This window comes from Panthera tigris, chromosome B1 (genome assembly GCF_018350195.1).
Source record: "Panthera tigris isolate Pti1 chromosome B1, P.tigris_Pti1_mat1.1, whole genome shotgun sequence".
NCBI lineage: Eukaryota > Metazoa > Chordata > Mammalia > Carnivora > Felidae > Panthera > Panthera tigris.
Genome location: NC_056663.1, coordinates 43,131,168 through 43,151,955, shown reverse-complemented (window position 1 = coordinate 43,151,955; position 20,788 = coordinate 43,131,168). Strand labels below are relative to the sequence as shown.

At 33.5% G+C, this 20,788-nt stretch overlaps 1 protein-coding gene across 2 annotated transcripts in view; it reads left to right on the top strand.

The window, feature by feature from the left end:
• Window positions 1-20,788, top strand: part of LOC102960701 (A disintegrin and metallopeptidase domain 3-like) — a 124,200-nt gene that overhangs the window by 73,622 nt on the left and 29,790 nt on the right. For both annotated transcript variants that reach the window (XM_042983406.1, XM_042983405.1), the window contains exons 13-16: window positions 12,153-12,251; window positions 13,861-14,056; window positions 14,537-14,627; window positions 15,152-15,341. In XM_042983406.1, coding sequence (XP_042839340.1) covers window positions 12,153-12,251; window positions 13,861-14,056; window positions 14,537-14,627; window positions 15,152-15,341 — 576 coding nt within the window. The remainder of the gene's footprint in view (window positions 1-12,152; window positions 12,252-13,860; window positions 14,057-14,536; window positions 14,628-15,151; window positions 15,342-20,788) is intronic.

Genomic DNA, 20,788 nt, shown 5'->3' with positions numbered 1-20,788 from the left:
CTTTAAAGGAAGTTCTCTGCCCACTTTAATGATAAATATTTATGTGATATATAATTGTGATATATAATACACATGAAATATATGCATGAAAGATGAACAAAGTGTGTAATGGATATATACTTAAAAAGCATCTGAATAATTTGCACTCAGGCCTTATCAACTAAGTTTGAAAGTGATCACTCCTCTTCAGTTTTCAGGAAGAGTTTAGGAGGGTAACATTTAGTTAAATTTTTTGTGAACATTTGGAAGAATTCACCAGTGAAGCCAACTGGACTTGGTCGTATGATTCTTTGGAGTTTTTTGATTACTGACCCTATCTCCTTACTAGTAGTCAATCTATTCATATTTTCTGTTTTTTAATGATTCAGTTTTGGTATATGTATTTCTAGGAAATTATCCATTTCTACTAAGTTGTTCAATTATGGGCATATAATTTTTCATAGTAGTCTCTTATGAACCTTTGTACTTCATGGTATCAGTTGTAACCTCTCCTCTTTCATTTCTGATTTTATTATGAAACTTCTTTTTCTGTTTCTTGGTGAGTCTAGCTAAAACTTGGTCAATATTTTTAATCTTTTAAAAGAATTGACTCCTGGTTTCATTGATCTTTTAGATTGGGATTTCAGTCTCCATTTAATTTATTAACATCTGATTTTTGTTATTTTCTTTTTTCTACTAACTTTGTTCTTCTTCTTCTAGTTCCTATAGGTATAAAATTAAATTGTTTAAAATTTTTTTGTTTTTTGAGGTAGGCCTATATTGCTATGTACTTTCCACTTGGAAATGCTTTTACTGCATCCCATAGACTTTTTTTTTATGTTGCATTTAAATTTCATTCATCTCAAGGTATATTTTGAATTTTAAAAAAATTCTTTATTGACTTATTTGTTATTCACTATTTTACCACCATATACTGAATTTTTAATTTTTCTAGTTTTCTTTTTGTAATTGATCTCTTGTTTCATACCTTTGTCAGAAAAGATGTTTGATATGATTTTAGTCTTCTTAAAAGTACTGAGACTTCTTTTGTGGCCAACACATGATCTAAAATGGAGAATGTTCCATGTGCACTTGAGAAAAATGTGTATTCTTGCTGCTTTTGGATGGAATGCTCTGTATATGTCTATTAATTTATCTGGTCAAATGTGTTTTCTTTTATTAGAAAAATAAAGTAATAATTCTAAAATTTCGTAAGTCTATGGTAATATATTTTTAAAAGTGTGTGAAATTGTTTTTTTTTTCCTCTCCAAATTTTTATGTAAACTCCCATTAGTTAACATGCTTCAGTAGTAGAATGTAATGATTCGTCACTTACATATAAGGCCCAGGAGTCATCACAAGTGCCCACCTTAATAGTCATCACCCATTTAACCCATCCCCCACCCTCCTCCCCTCCAGCAATCCTTAGTTTGTACTCTATAGTTAAGAGTCTGTTAATGGATTTGCCTCTTTCTTCTTTCCCCTCTATGTTTATCTACTTTATTTTTTAAGTTCGACATGTGAGTGAAATCATTGGAGTGCATGTATCCATTTCTCGTACCATAATGGACTGTGCTGCAATGCTCAGGAGAGAAGAAAGGGCAGGCCAACTATCATCAGTTCACTGCCACACCTTAACCAACATATATAGCTTTCATTCTATTTGGATGAAACCCTATATCCTTGCTCTGTTTATTTTTGAAGGAAGGTGCCAAAGGTGTTGGGTCAATGCTAACCCAAATGCATTATGTCGGATAGGGAATTGAGGCCCTCTTGTCTTCCTTTTACTTGTCCACAGTAAAGCACAAGAGTGGCCAGGAATAGTCCATTGTCATGGCCCAAGTATTTAAGTACCATGGGTCTTCTTTAGGTCAGTAGTGAGAATTTCTCCCAAGGGCAGACTATTAATGTTCTCATTAGATTCCCTCTGGCTTAATATCCAGATCTACATGAACCTATGGCTCAGACTTCAATTATTGGTTGATTTATTTATCTTCTGGCCCTTGACTTGCATGGAATTTTGTTTGGACTTTGCCAATGCATCCATTCTGGAGACCTTATTGCCCAGTTCATGAATAGTTTCCAGAGACTATTCCTAGACACAAGAGGAAAATGAGTTGTCTCTGATAGGCTGGTTGCACTAGAATGGTTTTAAGTGAACTGATTTGGGTGACTGTTTCATCATCTGAGCACTCTTAGTCTTTTTTAAAAATCTAGGACAGAGTCACAGTGCACCTAAGGGAAGAGGTAGCTTGACCCACTGGATTTCAAGGTATTTATTGGAGAATGGAGATTCATTATGGATAAGCCAGTTTTATTATGGCTGTAAAGACCTACTGCAATAAGCCCCAAGAGGTTTTCACATTCCCATTCTTCATGTGCATGCCATTAGCCAGAGTGGTCATTGACCAACTGTACTTAGAGAATGAGGTTAGTTCTTTTTTTTTATTATTTTTTTTTAAGATTTATTTATTGTTGAGAGACAAAGAAAGACAGAGCATGAGCAGGGGAGGGGCAGAGAGGGAGAGAGGGAGACATAGAATCTGAAGCAGGCTTCAGGCTCTGAGCTGTCAGGACAGAGCCCTATGTGGGGCTTGAACTCATATACCATGAGATCATGACCTGAGCCGAAATCGGACACTTAACTGACTGAGCCACCCAGGTGCCCCGAGAATGAGGTTAGTTCTTGAGTGACAATGACTTCCTAGCCTTCAAATCTAGCAAAACTAGCATAGATCTCTAATATTGTAATTGGATGAGGTAGCTTTAATGATTTTATCAGGTTTTGCCCAAGTATATCTAATTTCTTTCCTTTCTCTTGCATTGTCAGAACATAACTCAGTAAATGTTGGAGTGATTAACTGCTCTTAGTCACCATGAATTTTACTATCTATAACTCTGGCCACCATCAGAAAGAAAGTAGATTCACTTTCTTGATAGTGTAGGTGAGTGAAAAACAACCATAATAACATTTTTTTTTCTTTTTTTAGTATTATAAGACCATCATTCCCCACTGATGGAACTTATCAGGAGTCTCAACATGATAGTCAAAAACCATTTGTCCCATTGTCACTAAAGATGTCAGTACCCAATTCTGCTTCTGTCTGCCATACCTACCCAAATGATCCATAGAATCAACTTTGTGCCTAGAAAGGCATTTTGACCTTGTCTTTGGTTTTAAACAAAAAGATTTGTGATGTGTCTAGGTGGTCTTCATTATATTTATTTATATTTGTTTTTCTTCTGACTTGCTGATGTTTTTTGGAAGTGAGTGATGATATACTTAATTAGATGTGGAAAAAAAGATATAGAACATTTACATTACCATAGTTTCCCATACCTCCTTAAGTAAATCCTATAAGAATCTAAATTTCTGATTTCTGTCATAACTCATTATTTTTGTCCCCTATTGAAATTCATATGAATGAACCATAGATTATGGATCTTTTTTGATTCTGGAACATTTGCTTTATATATTTTTGATATTCATCCATATGATTGAATGTATCTGTAGTTCATTTGTATTTGTTATAGAGTAGTATTTCTTTGTATGGATATTCCTTGGAGTGTTTGTCCATCAAATTATTAATGAACATTTAGATTGTTTTTGTTTGGGACTATTATAAAAAAAGCTCCTAAAATATTCATATCCAAATCTTGCTTGGACTTATGTTTTCATTTCTCTTGGATAAATATATAGGAGTGGAATTTCTGAGTTACATGGTAGTTGATTAACTATTAAATCTCTAACAACATGTCAAACTTCTTTCCCAAATGTTGTAATATTTTATATTCCAACCATCTGTGTATGAGAGTTGTAATTTTTCCTTATTGTCATCAACTTTTGTTATTGCCAGTCTTTTTCATTTTAGTCATTTGAATTTGTGCTGGTATCTCATTGTGTTTTTAATTTATGTTTCCTCTATGAATAATTATACTGGACAGTGTTTCATATGATTACGGGACTTTCATATGCCTCCTTTTTAAAGTGTCTGTTCAAACATTTTGTACATATTTATAAGGTTATTTGCTTTTTTATTATGTAGTTAAAGAAATTCTTTTTTTTAAATAATGTTTACTTAATTTTAAGAAAGAGAAAGAGAGAGTGAGAGAGGGGCAGAGAGAGGGAGACACAGAATCTGAAGCAGGTTCTAGGCTCTGAACTGTCAGCACAGAGCCTGATGTAGGGCTTGAACTCACAAACCAGGAGATCATAACCTGAGCCAAAGTTGGATGCTTAGGCAACTGAGCCACCCAGGCACCCCTAGAAATTCTTAATATAAACTATATGCAAGTCTTTTTCCAGATTTTCTCCCAGTATGTGGCTTGGTTTTGTATTTTCTTAAAGATATCTTTCAAAAAGTCAAATTTTTAATTGGGTGAAGTTCAGTTTACCTTTTTTTTTTTCTTTTATGTGTTATCCTACTTGAGTCCTATCTATCCCATGGTTGTGAAGCTTTCTCGTAAGTGTTCTAGAAGTTTATTGATTTTAGCTTTTATATGTATATCTATGATCCGTTTTTGAGAAATGTTTGTAAGTTAAGGATCAGGATGTATTTTTTCTATATGTATATCCAATTGTTCCAGGACCATTTGTTGAATAGCTATATTTTTCTTGGCACCTGTATTGAAAAACAGTTCATCACATACTTTGTGTTCCATTGTTTCATATATCTAGCCTTATACCAATAACAGCTCTCCTTACCCTAACTCATAAAATCAGGTAAAATGTGTCTTCATATTTTGTACTTCTTTAATCAAGATAGATTTGGTGATTTTAGGTCTTTGCATTTCTATGTAAAATTTAGAATCAACTTTTCTATTTCTACTCACATCCCCTAAAGAAAAAAATCCTAATTCTGCTTCAATTTTGACTGGGATTTTTAAAAATCTATAGATGAATTTGTAGAGAAGTGAGTTATTCATAATGTTATTATTTCAAACCATGATCATGGTATATTGTTCCATTTATTTAGGTATCTTTAATTCTTAAAGTTAACCCTAAACATTTAATGTTTTGAATGTTATTGTAAATTGGATACTTAAAAAAAATTTTAATTCCCAGTATCCTTTGCAGGCATATAGAAATAGAATTAAGTCATGAAAGTTGTTGATTCCTCCAATTAATGTTACTTTGAATGACTGACTTATATTTTGGAAAATACTTACAAAATAATCAGGATTACCAACCAAAATGAGTATATGAAAATGAATATGCTTCTGTATTTTATTCCAGAAATAGAGAACCACTTCAGTAAGATATTAAATATTGAGGAGACATTTAAAAATGGTTTGGACAACTAGGAGAAAAGAAAACATCCTTTTGATTCTCAAATTTCTCAATGATATACCTTGGCTACCTGTTTTATAAAGTTCTGGCTTCCAGTCCCATAATGGCATTCTGTTCCTAAAGCATAAGTCCTTAAGAGTCAATTTCTAAGCCAGGTATTTAGTCTAGATTTGGGTATTGTGAAAATTTGCTCTCTACTGTAGGCTTTCTCTTTGATACTAGCCTTGGAATTTCCTGTCATGTCATTGATTTTTGCTCCCCCTGCCTGCATTAATATTTAGTTTCCATTCAATCCTCTAGCTGCACTAAATACTATTGACAGTTTTTCAATAAAATATTTAAATTGTGAAGCATAACACACTTTAGTTAATATTGAAACATAAAATAAAAAAAATATCATCTGACTCCTGTAAATTTAAACTTGTTATATAGTGATAAAGGTCTGATATACTTTAATAATACACTAATGTTGCAGTTAGTGTAATTATAACATTATATCTAATTTTGTATAAAATATTATGTGATAATCCAAGTAGTACAAGAGATCAAGAATAAATTACTATTTTATAAATGCACTTGATATATTTATCTACTGTTTTGAAAGAAAGATCCCCGATTACAGCTTCTCTTACAGCATAACACTCAAAACATTCTATATGTTATAGTTTTCAGTTTATAGGTCCTTCACCTCTTTTGTTAAGTTTATTCTGAGGTATTTTATTCTTTTTGGTGCATTTATAAATGGCATTGTTCTCTAATTTTTGCTTCTGCTACTTTGTGGTTTTGTTATTAGTGTATAGAGACACTACTGGTTTCTGGGTATTAATTTTGTATCCTGCAACTTTAATGAATTAATTTATTACTTCTAGTAGTTTTTTAGGGGAGTCTTTAGAATGTTTTGTGTCTAGTATTATGTTATCTGCAAATAGAGACAGTTCAACTTCTTTACCAATATGGATACCTCTTTTTTCTTTTTCTTGTGTGATTGCTGTGGCTAGGACTTCTAGTACTATGCTGAAAAAAGTAGTAAGAGTGGACATTCTTGTCTTGTGTCTGATCTTAGAAGAAAATCTCTGTTTTTCAACATTGAGTATTATGTTGGATGTGGTAAAGGATCTGTACTCTGAAAACTGAAAAACGTTGATAAAAGAAATTGAAGATGACACAAACAAATGAAAAGATATTCCATGATTATGTATTGGAAGAATTAATATTGCTAAAATGTCCATATTACTTAAAGCAATCTACAGATTCAGTGCAATCCCTATTAAAATACAAACAGCATTTTTCACAGAACTAGAACAAATAACACTAAAATTTGTATAGAACCATCAAAGACCCTGAATAGTCAAAGTGATCTTGAGAAAGAACAAAGATGGAGGTATCACAATCTCAGATTCCAAGATATCCTACAATTCTGTAGAAATGGCCTTTGGGGACCTCCATCCACTCAAGAGAGACGCCAAACCACATCCCTGTCTGCTGCTGCTAACGTGAGCTGTGCCCCTGGCCACTGCCCTGCTTTGGGGGGATCCAACCTAAGACTACCACTCAGCACAAATTTTGCTAACGCTGTGAGTGACTTATTGAGCTACCACCTTGCTCCATGCCCAACCTCTGTGCTCATGGCCTCACACCGTGCTTAGCCACCACATGACTGTGGTCACCTCAGCAACCACATGCCAGACCCTGGCTGCAACCACTAACATGCTCCCACAACAGGGATATAATCAGTGCAGAAGTCTAGACTGAAGGGAAAAGGTACTCAGACACCATAGCAGGACACAAGCAACACATATAGGAGACTCCTCTGAAGTGCCAAGTTCTGGTGAACCAAGGACACTGCACTACAGGACACTACAGGACCTCTTCATAAAGCCACTACTTTCAAGAGCAGAGGATGTAGGTGACTTTCCTAACACACAGAAACAGAGAGACAAAAATAGAGGAATTTGTCTCAAATGAAAGAACATGACAAAATCACAGCAGGGGACTTAATTGAAACAAAAAGAAGTAATATGCCTGATAGAGAATTTAATGATTGTAAAGATACTCACTGGGCTTCCAAAAAAAGTGGATGACATCAGTGTGACTCTGGACAAAGACATAAAAATAACATATCAGAGATGAAGAACTCAATAAATGAAATTTAAAAAGCAATGGAGGGGCACCTGGGTGGCTCAGTCAGTTAAGTGTCCAACCTTGGTTTAGGTCATGATCTCGTGGTTCATGGGTTTGGGCCCAGTATCAGGCTCTTTGCTGACAGCTCAGAGCCTGAAGACTGCTTCGGATTTTGTGTCTTCCCCTCTCTCTGTCCCTCCTCTGTTCATGCTCTGTCTCTGTCTCTCAACAATAAATAAATGTGAAAAAAATTTTTGAAAAGCAGTGGATGAATTAAATAGTAGGCCACAAGAAGGGAAACAGAGATAAATAATATGCCTGATGGAGAATTTAAAGTAATGGTACTCACTTGACTTGAGAAAAAAATGGAGGACATCAGCAAGACTCTTGACAAATAGATACAAAATAACATATCAGAGATGAATAACTGAATGAATGAAATTAAAAATATAATAGATGTAATAAATAGTAGGCTACAGGAAGCAGAGGAATGTATCAGTGATCTGGAGGATAGAGTAATGGAAAGCAATCAAACTGAACAAGGGAGAGACAAATACTGCATTATGAAAATATAATTAGAGAACTCAGTGACTCCATTAAGCATAATCACATTCACATTAGGGATCCCAGAGGGGAGGAGAGGGAATGGGGGGCTGAAAATGTATTTGATAAAAAAATAGTTGAAAACTTCCCAAATCTGGGGAGAGAGATAGAGATCCAAATTCAGGAGGCACAGAAATCCTCCAACAAATTCAACTCAAAGAGGCCCACACCAAGGCACATAGTAATTAAAATGGGAAAAAAAATAGTGATAAAGAATTTTAAAGGTTGTAAGTGAAAAGAAAACATTTACATATAATGGAAACCCCACAAGGCTATGAGGTTAATTTCAGCAGAAATTTTTGTAGGCCATAGGGACTGGCATGATGTGTTCAGAGTGCTGAGGGAAAAATCTGTATCCAAGATGTTCTACCTAGCAAGGCTATCATTCAGAATAGAAGAAGAGATAAAGAGTTTCTCCGACAAAGAAAAACTAAAGGATTTCATAACTACTAAACTAGCTCTACAAGAGATATTAAAGGGGGCCCTTTGAGTGCAAAGACCATAAGTGAGAATATGAAAAGTAAAAAATATAAAAAATATAAAAAAATATAAAGGTAAAAATATGTTTCTGTAAAAAGTAGCCAAGGTTTTCATAAAAAGATATAAAATATGATGCCTAATATCTGAAGTGTGAAAGGGAGAGGAGTAATGAATGAGATCAAAATTAAGCTACCATCAATTGAATATAGACTGCTATATGTAGAAGTTGTTATATATAAACCTTGTAGTAACCACAAATAAAAAAAAACAGTAATAGAAATTCTGCAAAAAATAGAATAAGGTATTCAGGTGTATCACTAAAGAAAACCAAAAAACTATGAAAGAGATAAAGAGAAGAAAGGATCAGAGAAAAGCTATCAAAAAATCACAAATCAGACAATAAAATGGCAATAAATATCTATCAAAAGTTACTTGGAATGTGAATGGACTCGAAGCAAAAGACTCATTTCAGACTTAAAGACACCTGCAGATTGAAAGTGAGGAGATAGAGAAACACTAATCAGGGAAATGTATGTCAAAAGAAACCCAGAGTAGCAATACTTAGACAAAATAGACTTTTAAAAAAATTTAAATTCTAATCAACGTACAGTGTAATATTACTTTTAGATATACAATATAGTGATTCAACAGTTCCATACAGCACCATACAACTCATCAAAACAAGTTCAGTTCTTAACCCCATCACCTGTTTAACACGTCTCCCCATGCATCCCCCTTCTAGTAACTATCAGTTTGTTCTCTATAGTTAAGAGTCTGTTTCTTTGGCTCTCTTTTTCCCCTTTGCTCATTTGTTTCTTAACTTTCACATATGTGTGAAATCATATATTTGTCTTTCTCTGACTTATTTCACTTAGCATAATACTCTTTAGATCCATCCATGTCATTGCAATTGGCAAGATTTCATTCTTTTTTATGGCTGAATAACATTCCATTGTACATACATGTCACATCTTCTTTATCAATTTATAAATAAGCGGACACTTGGGCTGTTTCCATAATTTGGCTATTGTAGTTAATGCTGCTATTGACACTGGGGTGCATGCATTCCTTTGAATGAGTGTTTTGTATTTTGGGAATATATACTCAGTAGTATTTTTGTATTCTTTGGTTAAATACCTAGTAGTGCAATTGCTGGGTCATAGGGTAGTTCTATTTTTAACTATTTGAGGAATCTCCTTACTATTTCCCAGAGTGGCTGAACCAGTTTGCATTCCCACCAACAGTGCAAAGTGTTCCCCTTTCTCAACATCCTCACAAACTGAGAAACAGACTCTTAATTATAGGGAAGAAACAGATGTTTGCCAGAGGAGTGGTAGCTGAGGTAATGAGTTAATTAGGTGATGGGATTAAGGAGTGCACTTGTCATAATGAACACTGTGTGATGTATGAAATCTGAAACTAATATAGCACTGTTATGTTAAATATACTAAATTAAAATTTAAAAAGAAAAAAAAGAAAACAAAAAGGCAACCTACTGATTAGGATGAGATATTTGGAAATGAGATGCCTGATAAGGGATTAATATACAAAAAATATATAGAATTTATATGACTCAACATTATTTAAAAAGGGGCAGAGAAGTTGAATAGACATTTTTTCAAAGAAGACATCCAAATGGCCAATGGACACATGAAAAGATGCTCAACATCACTAATCATTAGGGAAATGCAAATCAAAATCACAATGAGATCTCACCTTACACCAGAAAGAATGGGTAACAATCAAAAACATAAGAAATAACAAGTATTAGAGAGGATGAGGAGAAAGGGTCCCTGTATACTGTTGGTGGAGCCATTAGGGAATGAAGTATGGAGGTTCCTCAAAAAATGAAAAATAGAAATTCATATGGTTCAATATTTCCCCTACCAATATTTACCCAAAGAAAGCAAAACCACTGTTTCAAAAATATATATCCACCCCTACACTTATTGCAACATTATTTACAATAGCCAAGACATGGAAGTTACCTACTGTCAATGGATGAGTGGATAAGGAAAAGTGGTATATATACCACGGTGTGTGTATAAATAAATATAAATAAATAAATATATATATTAATATACACACATGTATGTGTGTGTGTGTGTATATATATATGTGCCATGCACACACACATACACACACACACACAATGGGATATAATGCAGCTGTAGAAAAGGTTGAGATTGTGCCATTTGAGACAACATGGATGCACCTAGATGACAATTTTTAAGTGAAAACAGACTGTGATAGACAAGTAACATACTATTGCACTCATAAGTTGAATCTAAAACAAAACAAACAAAAAAACAAAAAAACCCCACCAAATGAACAAGCAAAAAGCAGAATCAGACATATAAATACAGAGAACAAACTGATGGTTCCTAGAGCAGTGTGAAGGGAATGGTTGGGCAAATGGGTGAATGGGAGAGGGAGATACAGGCTATGGAATGAATAAGTCACAGGAATAAAGTGCATAGTGTAAGGGATATAGTCATTGATATTGTGAATAACACAGCATAACATATAAACTTGTCAAAGCACAAAGTTGTACACCTGAAACTAATATATAATGTGTGAATTATACTAAAAAAACTCAATGTAAAGTGAAAAGAAATGCATACATATATATATAACACAAACATTTTACACACATACTATAAACTCACATATTTAGTGGGATCATGGTGGAATAAAGTTTTATCCATAAACTTAAAGAACAAAACCAGAAAAAAAGATGATAGTTCTTAGATTTTATGAGTCGACCATTTCACAATATCACAATATCAAAAAGTTACCAAAAAAACCCCACCCAAACAAAAGTAAGTTGTCATGACAAATTTTAAATGTAGTGATATATGTTGGTGGCTAGGGCTTAATATCATTAATAGAATGCTTACAAATAAAGGAAATAAACACATGAATACATCAACATAAATATAGACACAGAAATATTAAATAAATAATAGTGTGCAGATATGTAAAATTTTCTGTATACTAATAAAAAAAATATTAATATTGAAGCAAGTATAAACACATAGTGATTTGTGACTATCCACTTTACTAATTTTTAAATATTACTATCAGTCTTGCGACATATCATTATTTTATGCTACAGGAAGAAGGAAATGGAAGTATATTATGAAGAGCCATTAATATTTTTGTGCTCTCTTATCTAATAATTTCTAGAATTAATATTTAATGTAAGGTCTGAGAGTAAAAAAAATTACAAACTTTTTTCTTTGAAACATTATTTATGTTAATAAAATGTTGTTATAATTTAGACCTCTACTCTGTCACATCCATAAGTTATTAAATATTCCAAAGATGATATCTTGAAGAGGTTTGGTAAGATAGAAAAGTACTAATGATACAATGAATGAAAAAAATCTAAGAATTTAGAGTGCATACATTTATATATTCCTATAAGATTGAAAGAAATTGCATTGAGTTTTTTACAGTCAATTCCTTGAGCATGGAAGCATGAATGATTTCATTACCATTGTTTTTCCAATGCTGAAAATATAAGTTTAACTGAAGTGGTGTTAAAAATAAATACAGAAGTAAAAATCATACTATGATTGTAATTAACTTAGGGAAATATTTTGTGTATTTTGACAATAAATACAATTACATATTTTGTTGAAAATTCCTATTATTGTTTTCTATTTGCTTTTAGGAATGCGCTCACAAAAAATGCTGTAATCCTGTAAGTTGTACTCTAATTGGAAACGCAGAGTGTGGCAGTGGACCATGCTGTGATAGAAGAACTTGTCTGGTAAGCTTTCAAAATACTACATGATTTCCTTTCATAATGTGTGTTCTTGTGTGTCCATTTTTTTAGCATTTTTTAAGCTTTGTTTTTTTTGCACAACTTCAAATATGTAACTTTATGGACCTGATTCATACATAATTGATTTCTAAGTTCAGAAGATGTACTTAGATCTTTTTATGCCTTCTTAGCTATGCCTTCCATTGCACTGTTTTTAGTCTCTACTCAGGGCCCATCCAGTTATTATTCAATATCAATTCCAGATTATTTGGGTGCTATGAATTTCTCTTGGTCATATCTGAATGTAGCTCTTCATAACCAAGCAACTTATGACAAAAAATTAAAAATAAGGCACCCAACACACAGTTGGTGTACAATGTTTGAATAAACAAATAATGATAATAATAATAATAACAATAATAACAATAAGGCTCTCATTTTGAGAATAGCAGAAAAGGAGTCCATGTAGAGTAGTCAGCAACATATAGCATGTCTACTATTCAAGTTTTATCTTTTCAAGGGACCACTGGTCCTGTAATTGAATTGAATCCTTAACTTCCTTTGGGAAATTTCCCCTTCACATTCCTTTATAGCCACACCTGAAAGGAGACTCAGTAAGATTTGACTTTTGGGGATTGCTTCATCTTGCCTTTTTTGTGTCACTTTCAGGAGTCAACGACAATCAAAATCTGATTAGAAATTTGCCAGGTTGTCTGTCAGTAAAATCTATCCTAATATAATTCTACTTTGTTCTGTGTTTTTCACTCTTTATGCTAGTAATTAAAGCCACTTTTCCCTTGTCTTCAAGGATGCAAGCGTAGAGTTTCTGCTACTTAGCAATAAACCTTGTTGCTCTTCCCTTCACCAGAGCGCTCACCTTGTCCTTTGTCTCCAAATCAGCAGGATTGAACAAATAAGGCTTTTCTACACAGCCCATTGCCCTTTCTCTACAACCCAAAGGGCAGTTCTTTAAAATGGGGACAATTCTTACATTTGGTAGAGACTTTAAAAGGATTAGGTGAAGAAAAACTTGCCATAAAACTTACCATTTGCAGGTGAACAATTTAGTGATACTCAGTACATTCACAGTGTTATGCAACTGCCACCTCTATCTAGTTCCAAAACAAGTTCCTCAATCAAACAGGAGACTCCTGGAGCATTAATAAGCACTTGCTCTCCTTTCTTCCTTCCCCTCAGTCCTGGCTGGACAACACCAATTGGACAGCACCAATTTATGTTCTTTCTGGAGTAACCTATTCTGGTTATTTCATATGAACCATAGAATATGTGACCTTTTGTGTCTGGATTTCTTCACTTAACATAGTGTTGAATATTCATTCATCTTGTAGCCTATGTATCAGTGCTCCTTTATATGGCTGAAAATATTCCATTGCATGAATATACCACAGTTTATTAATCTGTTCATTCATTGATGAACATTTAGGTTTTTTCCAATCTATTTCACTCGCGGTTTCAAGTAAATTCATAATTTGACTTTAAGTAGTTAAAATGCAATAATAATGGAAATGATAGAAATACACTGTTCTTGTTTAATTTTTTTTACATTTTTTGGTTTACTACTTTAAAAATATATTTGTTTTTCTTTGTCTCATAGATAGCTGAAAGAGGACGTTTATGTAGGAAAATGACAGATCCATGTGATTTTCCAGAATTTTGCAATGGAACATCTGCGGCTTGTGTACCTGATGTGAAATCTGCTGATTTAGAACCATGTAATAATAATACTGCCTATTGCTATGAGGGAATATGCCGAGATCCAGATGTACAGTGTGAAGCATTATTTGGAAAATGTAATAGTTGTATCTTTTTTCTGGGGTTCCTTTTCAAACTGTATTTTTCTACAGTCAGTAAACCATCCTATAGCCACAATAAAGGGTAATGTTTGTTTAAAATCCAAATTTGAAAAAAAAATAGTTAATCATTATGACTTTGAACTATATCAAGAGGCAAAATAGGCCTAATAACTACAGAACAAAAAAAATAGTATATTAATCAAATTTCACGTGTTTGGCGCAAAGAGGAGTAGAATATTAGAATTGTAGGTAAGAGAGCAAATGACTGCTTTCTTAATCATTTCTGCCTTTGACACAATTTTCCTATTCTCAAGTGGGTAGTTTTTAGTGTTTCTCCTTCTTGTGTAGCCAGTAGATGACACTAAAAAATTCTAGTAGATGACACTTACTGGGCACTGCTGTTGTCCAGATGTTTCTATATTAATTTACCACTTTTGTTTTTTTAAGGTTAGTAATTGTAACTATTTATATTTTCAGTTGCTAAAGTTTCTACTTATCTATGTGCACAAGAAGTGAATTTTCACGCAGATCAATTTGGAAACTGTGCCAAACATGGTTGCAATTTTCGGTGTGTATTTAGACTACTATACTTAAAAAATTTTTTTAATGTTTATTTACTTTTTGCAAAGTAAATAGAGAGAGATAGATCATGAGTGGGGAGGGGGGTGGAAGTGAGAGGGAGACACAGAATCCAAAACAGGCTCTAGGCTTAGAGCTGTCAGCACAGAGACTGACTCGGGGCCTGAACCCATGAACCATGAGATCATGACCTGAGTGGAAGTTGGCCGCCCAACTGACTAAGCCACTCAGGCGCCCAAGACTACTATACTTTTTTAAATGCATGTTTGTGTGTGTGTGTGTGTGTGTGTGTGTGTGCGCGCGCGCGCATGCAAAAATAAGTTAATATAAATGAGAGATGAACCTAGTATATACAGATAAATTTATTTGTCATACTTCATATATTCTGAATAACTTTGGTGTTATGATCTGAATAACATTTTGAATTATCTTCATGTTTTGAATTGTTAATGATTTAATATATTGTGTTCCTAAGAGACATATGAGCAACCTTTTTTTGCCTTATATTGCCAGGCATATCCTTTGTGGAAAGATAGTTTGTCACTGGACACATTCACAGATAGTACCAGTGAAAACTTTTAATGTTCAATATACTTACCTTGGAGGCCATATATGTTTGTCAGCATATTTGAGAAATGAAACACAATCTTCAGAGTATGATTTTACTCAAGTGCATAATGGCACAATATGTGGTCAAAATAAGGTAAATAAAAATTTTACTTTGTTCCATATACGATGTATGTGTGTCTGAGTATCTGTGTATGAATGTGTTTGTTCATGAGAAAGAAAAAAAGTGAGAGATATAAGGAAGGATGAGGTCCAACATGGTAGTCTGGGAAGACCCTGAACTCACTTCCTCCCTGGACAAACTGAATCTTCACTGAGATATCAAGCAGTTCCTCCTGGAGAGAGAGACAGAGAGAGAGAGGGAGATTTCAAATTTTTCATTTATAAATAATGTTACAAATTTTGGTTACTGTATCATGATCTTAAGATTGGAAGGACGGAATTTCTTTTAGTCAAAGGAATGCTTGCTTCATTATCTGTCATTCTTTTATTATAAGTTTTGCTGTAGATATTTAAACTTGTTTTTTCATACTTAAGAATCTAAGCCTCTTTGTTAGGCCAGGATCTAATCTGCAAAAATTTGTGTGAACAAAGAACAAAAAAGAATCAGATAATACGCCAAAAAAGTAAGTCAGAACAACCTAAGAACAACAAAGAAAAGCAAAAAAAAAAAAAAAAAAAAAAAAGCCAAGCCAAGAATTTGATCTTTCTGTAATTGACAAGGGGAATAAGTTTGATATACATATCAAGTATATATATACATGTACATATATATATACACATACATATATACATATATATATATGCACACACATATATACATGTATATATATATATATATACACACACACACATATATATACATACATATATAAAATTTGGCCTTCCCACAAGACACAAAAATAAAACAGAGTTTAAGCTTTGTTTATTTTTTCTTAAAAATTTTGAGAAACAGAATAAAAGATTTTTAAATTGGTACCATTAAAAAATTAGTTGACTGGGGTGCCTGGGTGGCTCAGTTGGTTAAGTATGTGACTCTTGGTTTCAGCTTAGGTCATGATCTCATGATTTGTGGGATTGAGACCTGCACTGGGCTTTGTGCTGACAGTGTGGAGCCTGCTTGGGATTCCCCCTCTCCCTCACTCTCTGCCTCTCCCATGCTCACACTTTCTTGCTCTCTTTCAAAATAAATAAATAAAAAGTTTAAAAAAATAGTTGACCAAAGGAAAAAAGTAAACAATTACCTCACATTTTATTAAAATATTTGCATTAATATATAATATTTTAAGAAATGAAAATTCAGAGGAAAATGGAAGTGACTAGTAATCATCTCAGAATGAGAAAAGATATTCTGACATAAAAATGACATAAAAATGAGGTATTACAAAGAAAGATACTAGTACTGACTACATTAAAAATAATATGTCATCCTTTCAAAGATAATCTAAACTGAAAAAATAATTTACAATAAATATGACAGAGCAAATGCGTAAATTCATTAACTAATTTAATCTTTCATTAATACACACTAAAATGGTGTGTGTGTGTGTGTGTCTGTGTGTGTGGTATAATTTGGTCTTTGTCCCTGGTTTCTGGCATGGAGCATCTAAATCCCCTTAGAATTTCCTGTGTGATAGGAATGTTTTTTGTTATTCATCCCCTCCCAATCATACCTGAGTTTATGCTAATGAGGTGGCTTAGGGTGGGTTTCTAGACTGGTTCAGGATGGGGTTGGTTACCAGAAAGACCAAATGACTAGAGTTTAAACTTTTAGCCTCACTCACAGACCTTCAGAAAGGAAAGTGGTGTGGCTAGAGTTTGAACTTTATAAAAACTTTTGAACATTGAGATTTAGAGACTTTTTAAACTGATGAACAAATCAACTTGCTGCAATGATGAGATGTTTGGAGATGTTATGGAAACTATGACTTCCTCCTTGCCCCTTCACTCCCAATATATCTTGCACTCTATATTTCTTCCATTTAGCTGTTGCTGAGTTGTATCCTTTGTAAGAAACTGGTAAACATAAGTAAAGTGTTTTCCTGAGTTCTGTGAGCCAAATGAGCAAATTAGCAAACCTGAGGAGGGGGCCATGGGAGTCTCCAATTTATAGCCAATTGGTCAAAAGTGTGGATGGTGTGGGATTTGCATCTGGTATCTGAAATGGGGGCAGTCTTGTGGCATTGAACCTTTCAAGTTGTGCAATCGGATTTTAACTCCAAATAGTGTCAGAATTGACTTATATGGAATTGTGGGACACCCAGTTGGTATCAGAGAAAACATCACATAATATATATGTATATCACAATATATGTGTATATTATGTATATGTGTGCATGCACACACATGCACACACACTGATATAGATCAGTGCAAAAAAAATTTCATGAAATTGAACATATGACTAAGAAACATGAAAAACTTCTACCTAACTTGTGATTAAGTAAATACAAAGTAAATGAATATGTAACCATTATTTTTGTGTTATTTGGGCATTGAGAATAATATTTGATGGTGAGAAGCATACCTTACTATCATCTTAAACCTAGTATAAATTAGCATCTGCTTTCTAGAAAGTGATTTAGAAATGTGTAAAGATTAATATATTAACATACTTTTTAAGCTATTTCTAATGTAATCATAAATTAATTTTTAGATATAAGAAATATACATTTGTATAGAGCAATTATGATGTGAGTTACAATAGAGAATAAAATGAAGACACATTAAACACCCAATTGTAGGTTGGCCAGACAAATTACAGTATACTATATTTATCCAGTGACATTTGTAAATAATTGATAGTTACGTGGATATATATTTCCAATATAGTGAGTGAGAAGTCAGGGAAAAACCTACAAAACATGCATTTGTACTGTTTGGATTGCACATGGAAATTCTGTGGTTTGTGATTTTTACTAAATATTGTTTTTTTGGCTTAAGTTGTCTTGCTGTTCCTTCACAAGCCGAAATTGTAGCAGCCCTGTGACTTTATGTCTTTATAGCTTTACAATGGTAAAAAATGAAATTTTTATAAAGAGTCTTAGCATCATGATATTGTGACATTGATAGCATTTAAAGGCATTTATAACCTAGGAAGACTAAAATAAAAGACACGCAAGACAGCTTCTACATTGACAATTGCAAAGTAGTGCAAAGCATTGCTAGACAGAGAAGATCTACATAATAGAGGGATAAACCATCCTCATTTATTTTTAAGACTTAATATTGTTATGATGTCAATGTTCTCAAAATGAATTAATGAAAATGATACCATCAAAAATCAAACTCCAGATTTTTGTTTTTGGTTTTGCTTTTATTTATTTATTTTTTTGGTGGAGGAGGGGATGCATTGTTGTTGAAAATTGAAAACTGACTTAAAGGTTTATATGCAAATGCAAAGGGCAGAAATACAAAATGGTCACTAATTTTTTTAAAAATTTAAATCCAAGTGCGTTAACATATAGTGTAATAATGGTTTCAGTAGAATTTAGTGATTCATCACTTAAATATAACACCAAGTGCTCTTCCCAATAAGTGCCCTCCTTAATGCCCATCACCCATTTAGCCCATCCCCCTGCCCAACACCCCTCCAACACCCCTCAGTTTGCTCTCTGTCTTTAAACGCTTTTTATGGTTTGCTTCCCTCTCTGTTTTTATCCTACTTTTCCTTCTGTTCTCCTATATTCATCTGTTTTGTTTCTTAAATTCCACATATGAGTGTAATCATATGATATTTGTCTTTTTTTTTTTGGTTAATTTTGCTTTGCATAATACATTCTAGTTCCATCCACATTGTTGCAAAAGGCAAGATTTCATTCTTTTTGATCACTGAGTAATATACCACTGTATGTATATACATCGTATCTTCTTTATCCATTCAAAAGAATAAACCTGGACCACTTTCTTATACCATACACAAAAATAAACTCAAAATGGATGAAAGACCTAAATGTAAGACAGGAAACCATCAAAACCCTAGAGGAAACAGGCAACAAACACTTTGGCCTCAGTCACAGTGACTTCTTACTAAATATGTCTCCGGAGGCAAGGGAAACAAAAGCAAAAATGAACTACTGGAACCTCATCAAAATAAAAAGCTTCTGCACAGTGAAGGAAACAATCAACAAAAAAAGCCAACCGGTGGAATAGGAGAAGATATCTGCAAATGACATGTGGGATAAAGGGTTAGTATCCAAAATCTATAAAGAACTCACTAAACTCAATACCCAAATAACAAATTGTGAATGTAATTTTAAAGAAGAAAATGGAAACTGGAAATTCATACTACCAAATATCAAGATTTATTGTAAAGTTAAAATAATTAAAGCATTGCAATATTGGTATGATGATAAACTGATATCTAGACTAAAATAGAAAATATTATTTCAGAGGAACTGCAGATCAAAATGTTTTAATAAATACCTCAGAGAAAGCTTAGGGTCTGATATACTCAAAGATTTATTAAATGCTACAAAATGAGTTAAATATAAAGGAAAATATTGATAAATGTATTATGTGATGATTAAAAATTACAGGTAGAGATTTGGGGTTCCAGAATGATGTACTATACATACTTTTCTATTGTGTACTGTTAAAAACAATTTTATATGTAAAGCTAACATAATACTGTGAAAGCTGAAGAGAGAAAGGCAAGACTAGGTAGGGACTTCGGAATCCAAGGAACAACACAGCAGTGAGTTTCCTTTCATTTTTGCCTCATGTATTGCAACCTGGGTGTCAGAAAAGCTAGCAACTCAGAAGTGCCAAATGGAACTGACAAAAAAGAGTCATCAAGGAAAGCCTGACTTCTTTATCCAAAGGGGCAGTCAAGCAAACAGTATACTTTTAAATAATAACTGCTCTACTTCAACCACACAACATAGAAAGAATTGTGGTCATACCTTCACTCTAACCAGGGTGGTATGAACAGAAGCCTACTGGTGTCTGTCTTTCCCTGACCCTTGTAGTAATTAGGAGGCCCTCTCATCTCAGGTAATATCCCTTGTCCCTTGTCTGGAACTCTAACAGAGAACTGCTAAAACAGGTTTAAACAGGATTCAGAATCGCATAATACTCAAAATATCTAGGTTTCAATAAAAAATCAGTCTTAATACCAAGAACCAAGAAAATCTCAATTTGAAAGAGAAAAAAACACTAACATCATAACACCAAGATTACACCAATATACTTTAAAGAATGTAAAGCAGCCATCATTAGCGTATTTCAAGAGCAATTACAAACCTGCTCTTGAAACTACTAATGGAACAATAGAAAGTTCTAGCACACACAGAGAAGATATAAAAAAGAACCAACTGGAAATTTTAGAAATAAAAAAAAAATTATACAGCTCAGGTTTCAGCTCAGGTCATGATCTCACAGTTTTGTTAGTTTGAGCCCCGCATCGAACTGTGCTGACAGAGCAGAGCCTGCTTGGGATTCTCTCTCTCTCCCTCTCTATCTGTCCCTCCCCCACTCACAAATAAATATTTCTGTCTCTCTCAAAATAAATAAACTTAAAAAATAATAATTTATAAAACTCGGTGATAGGCTCAGGAGCAGAATGAAGGTGGCAGGGTAAGA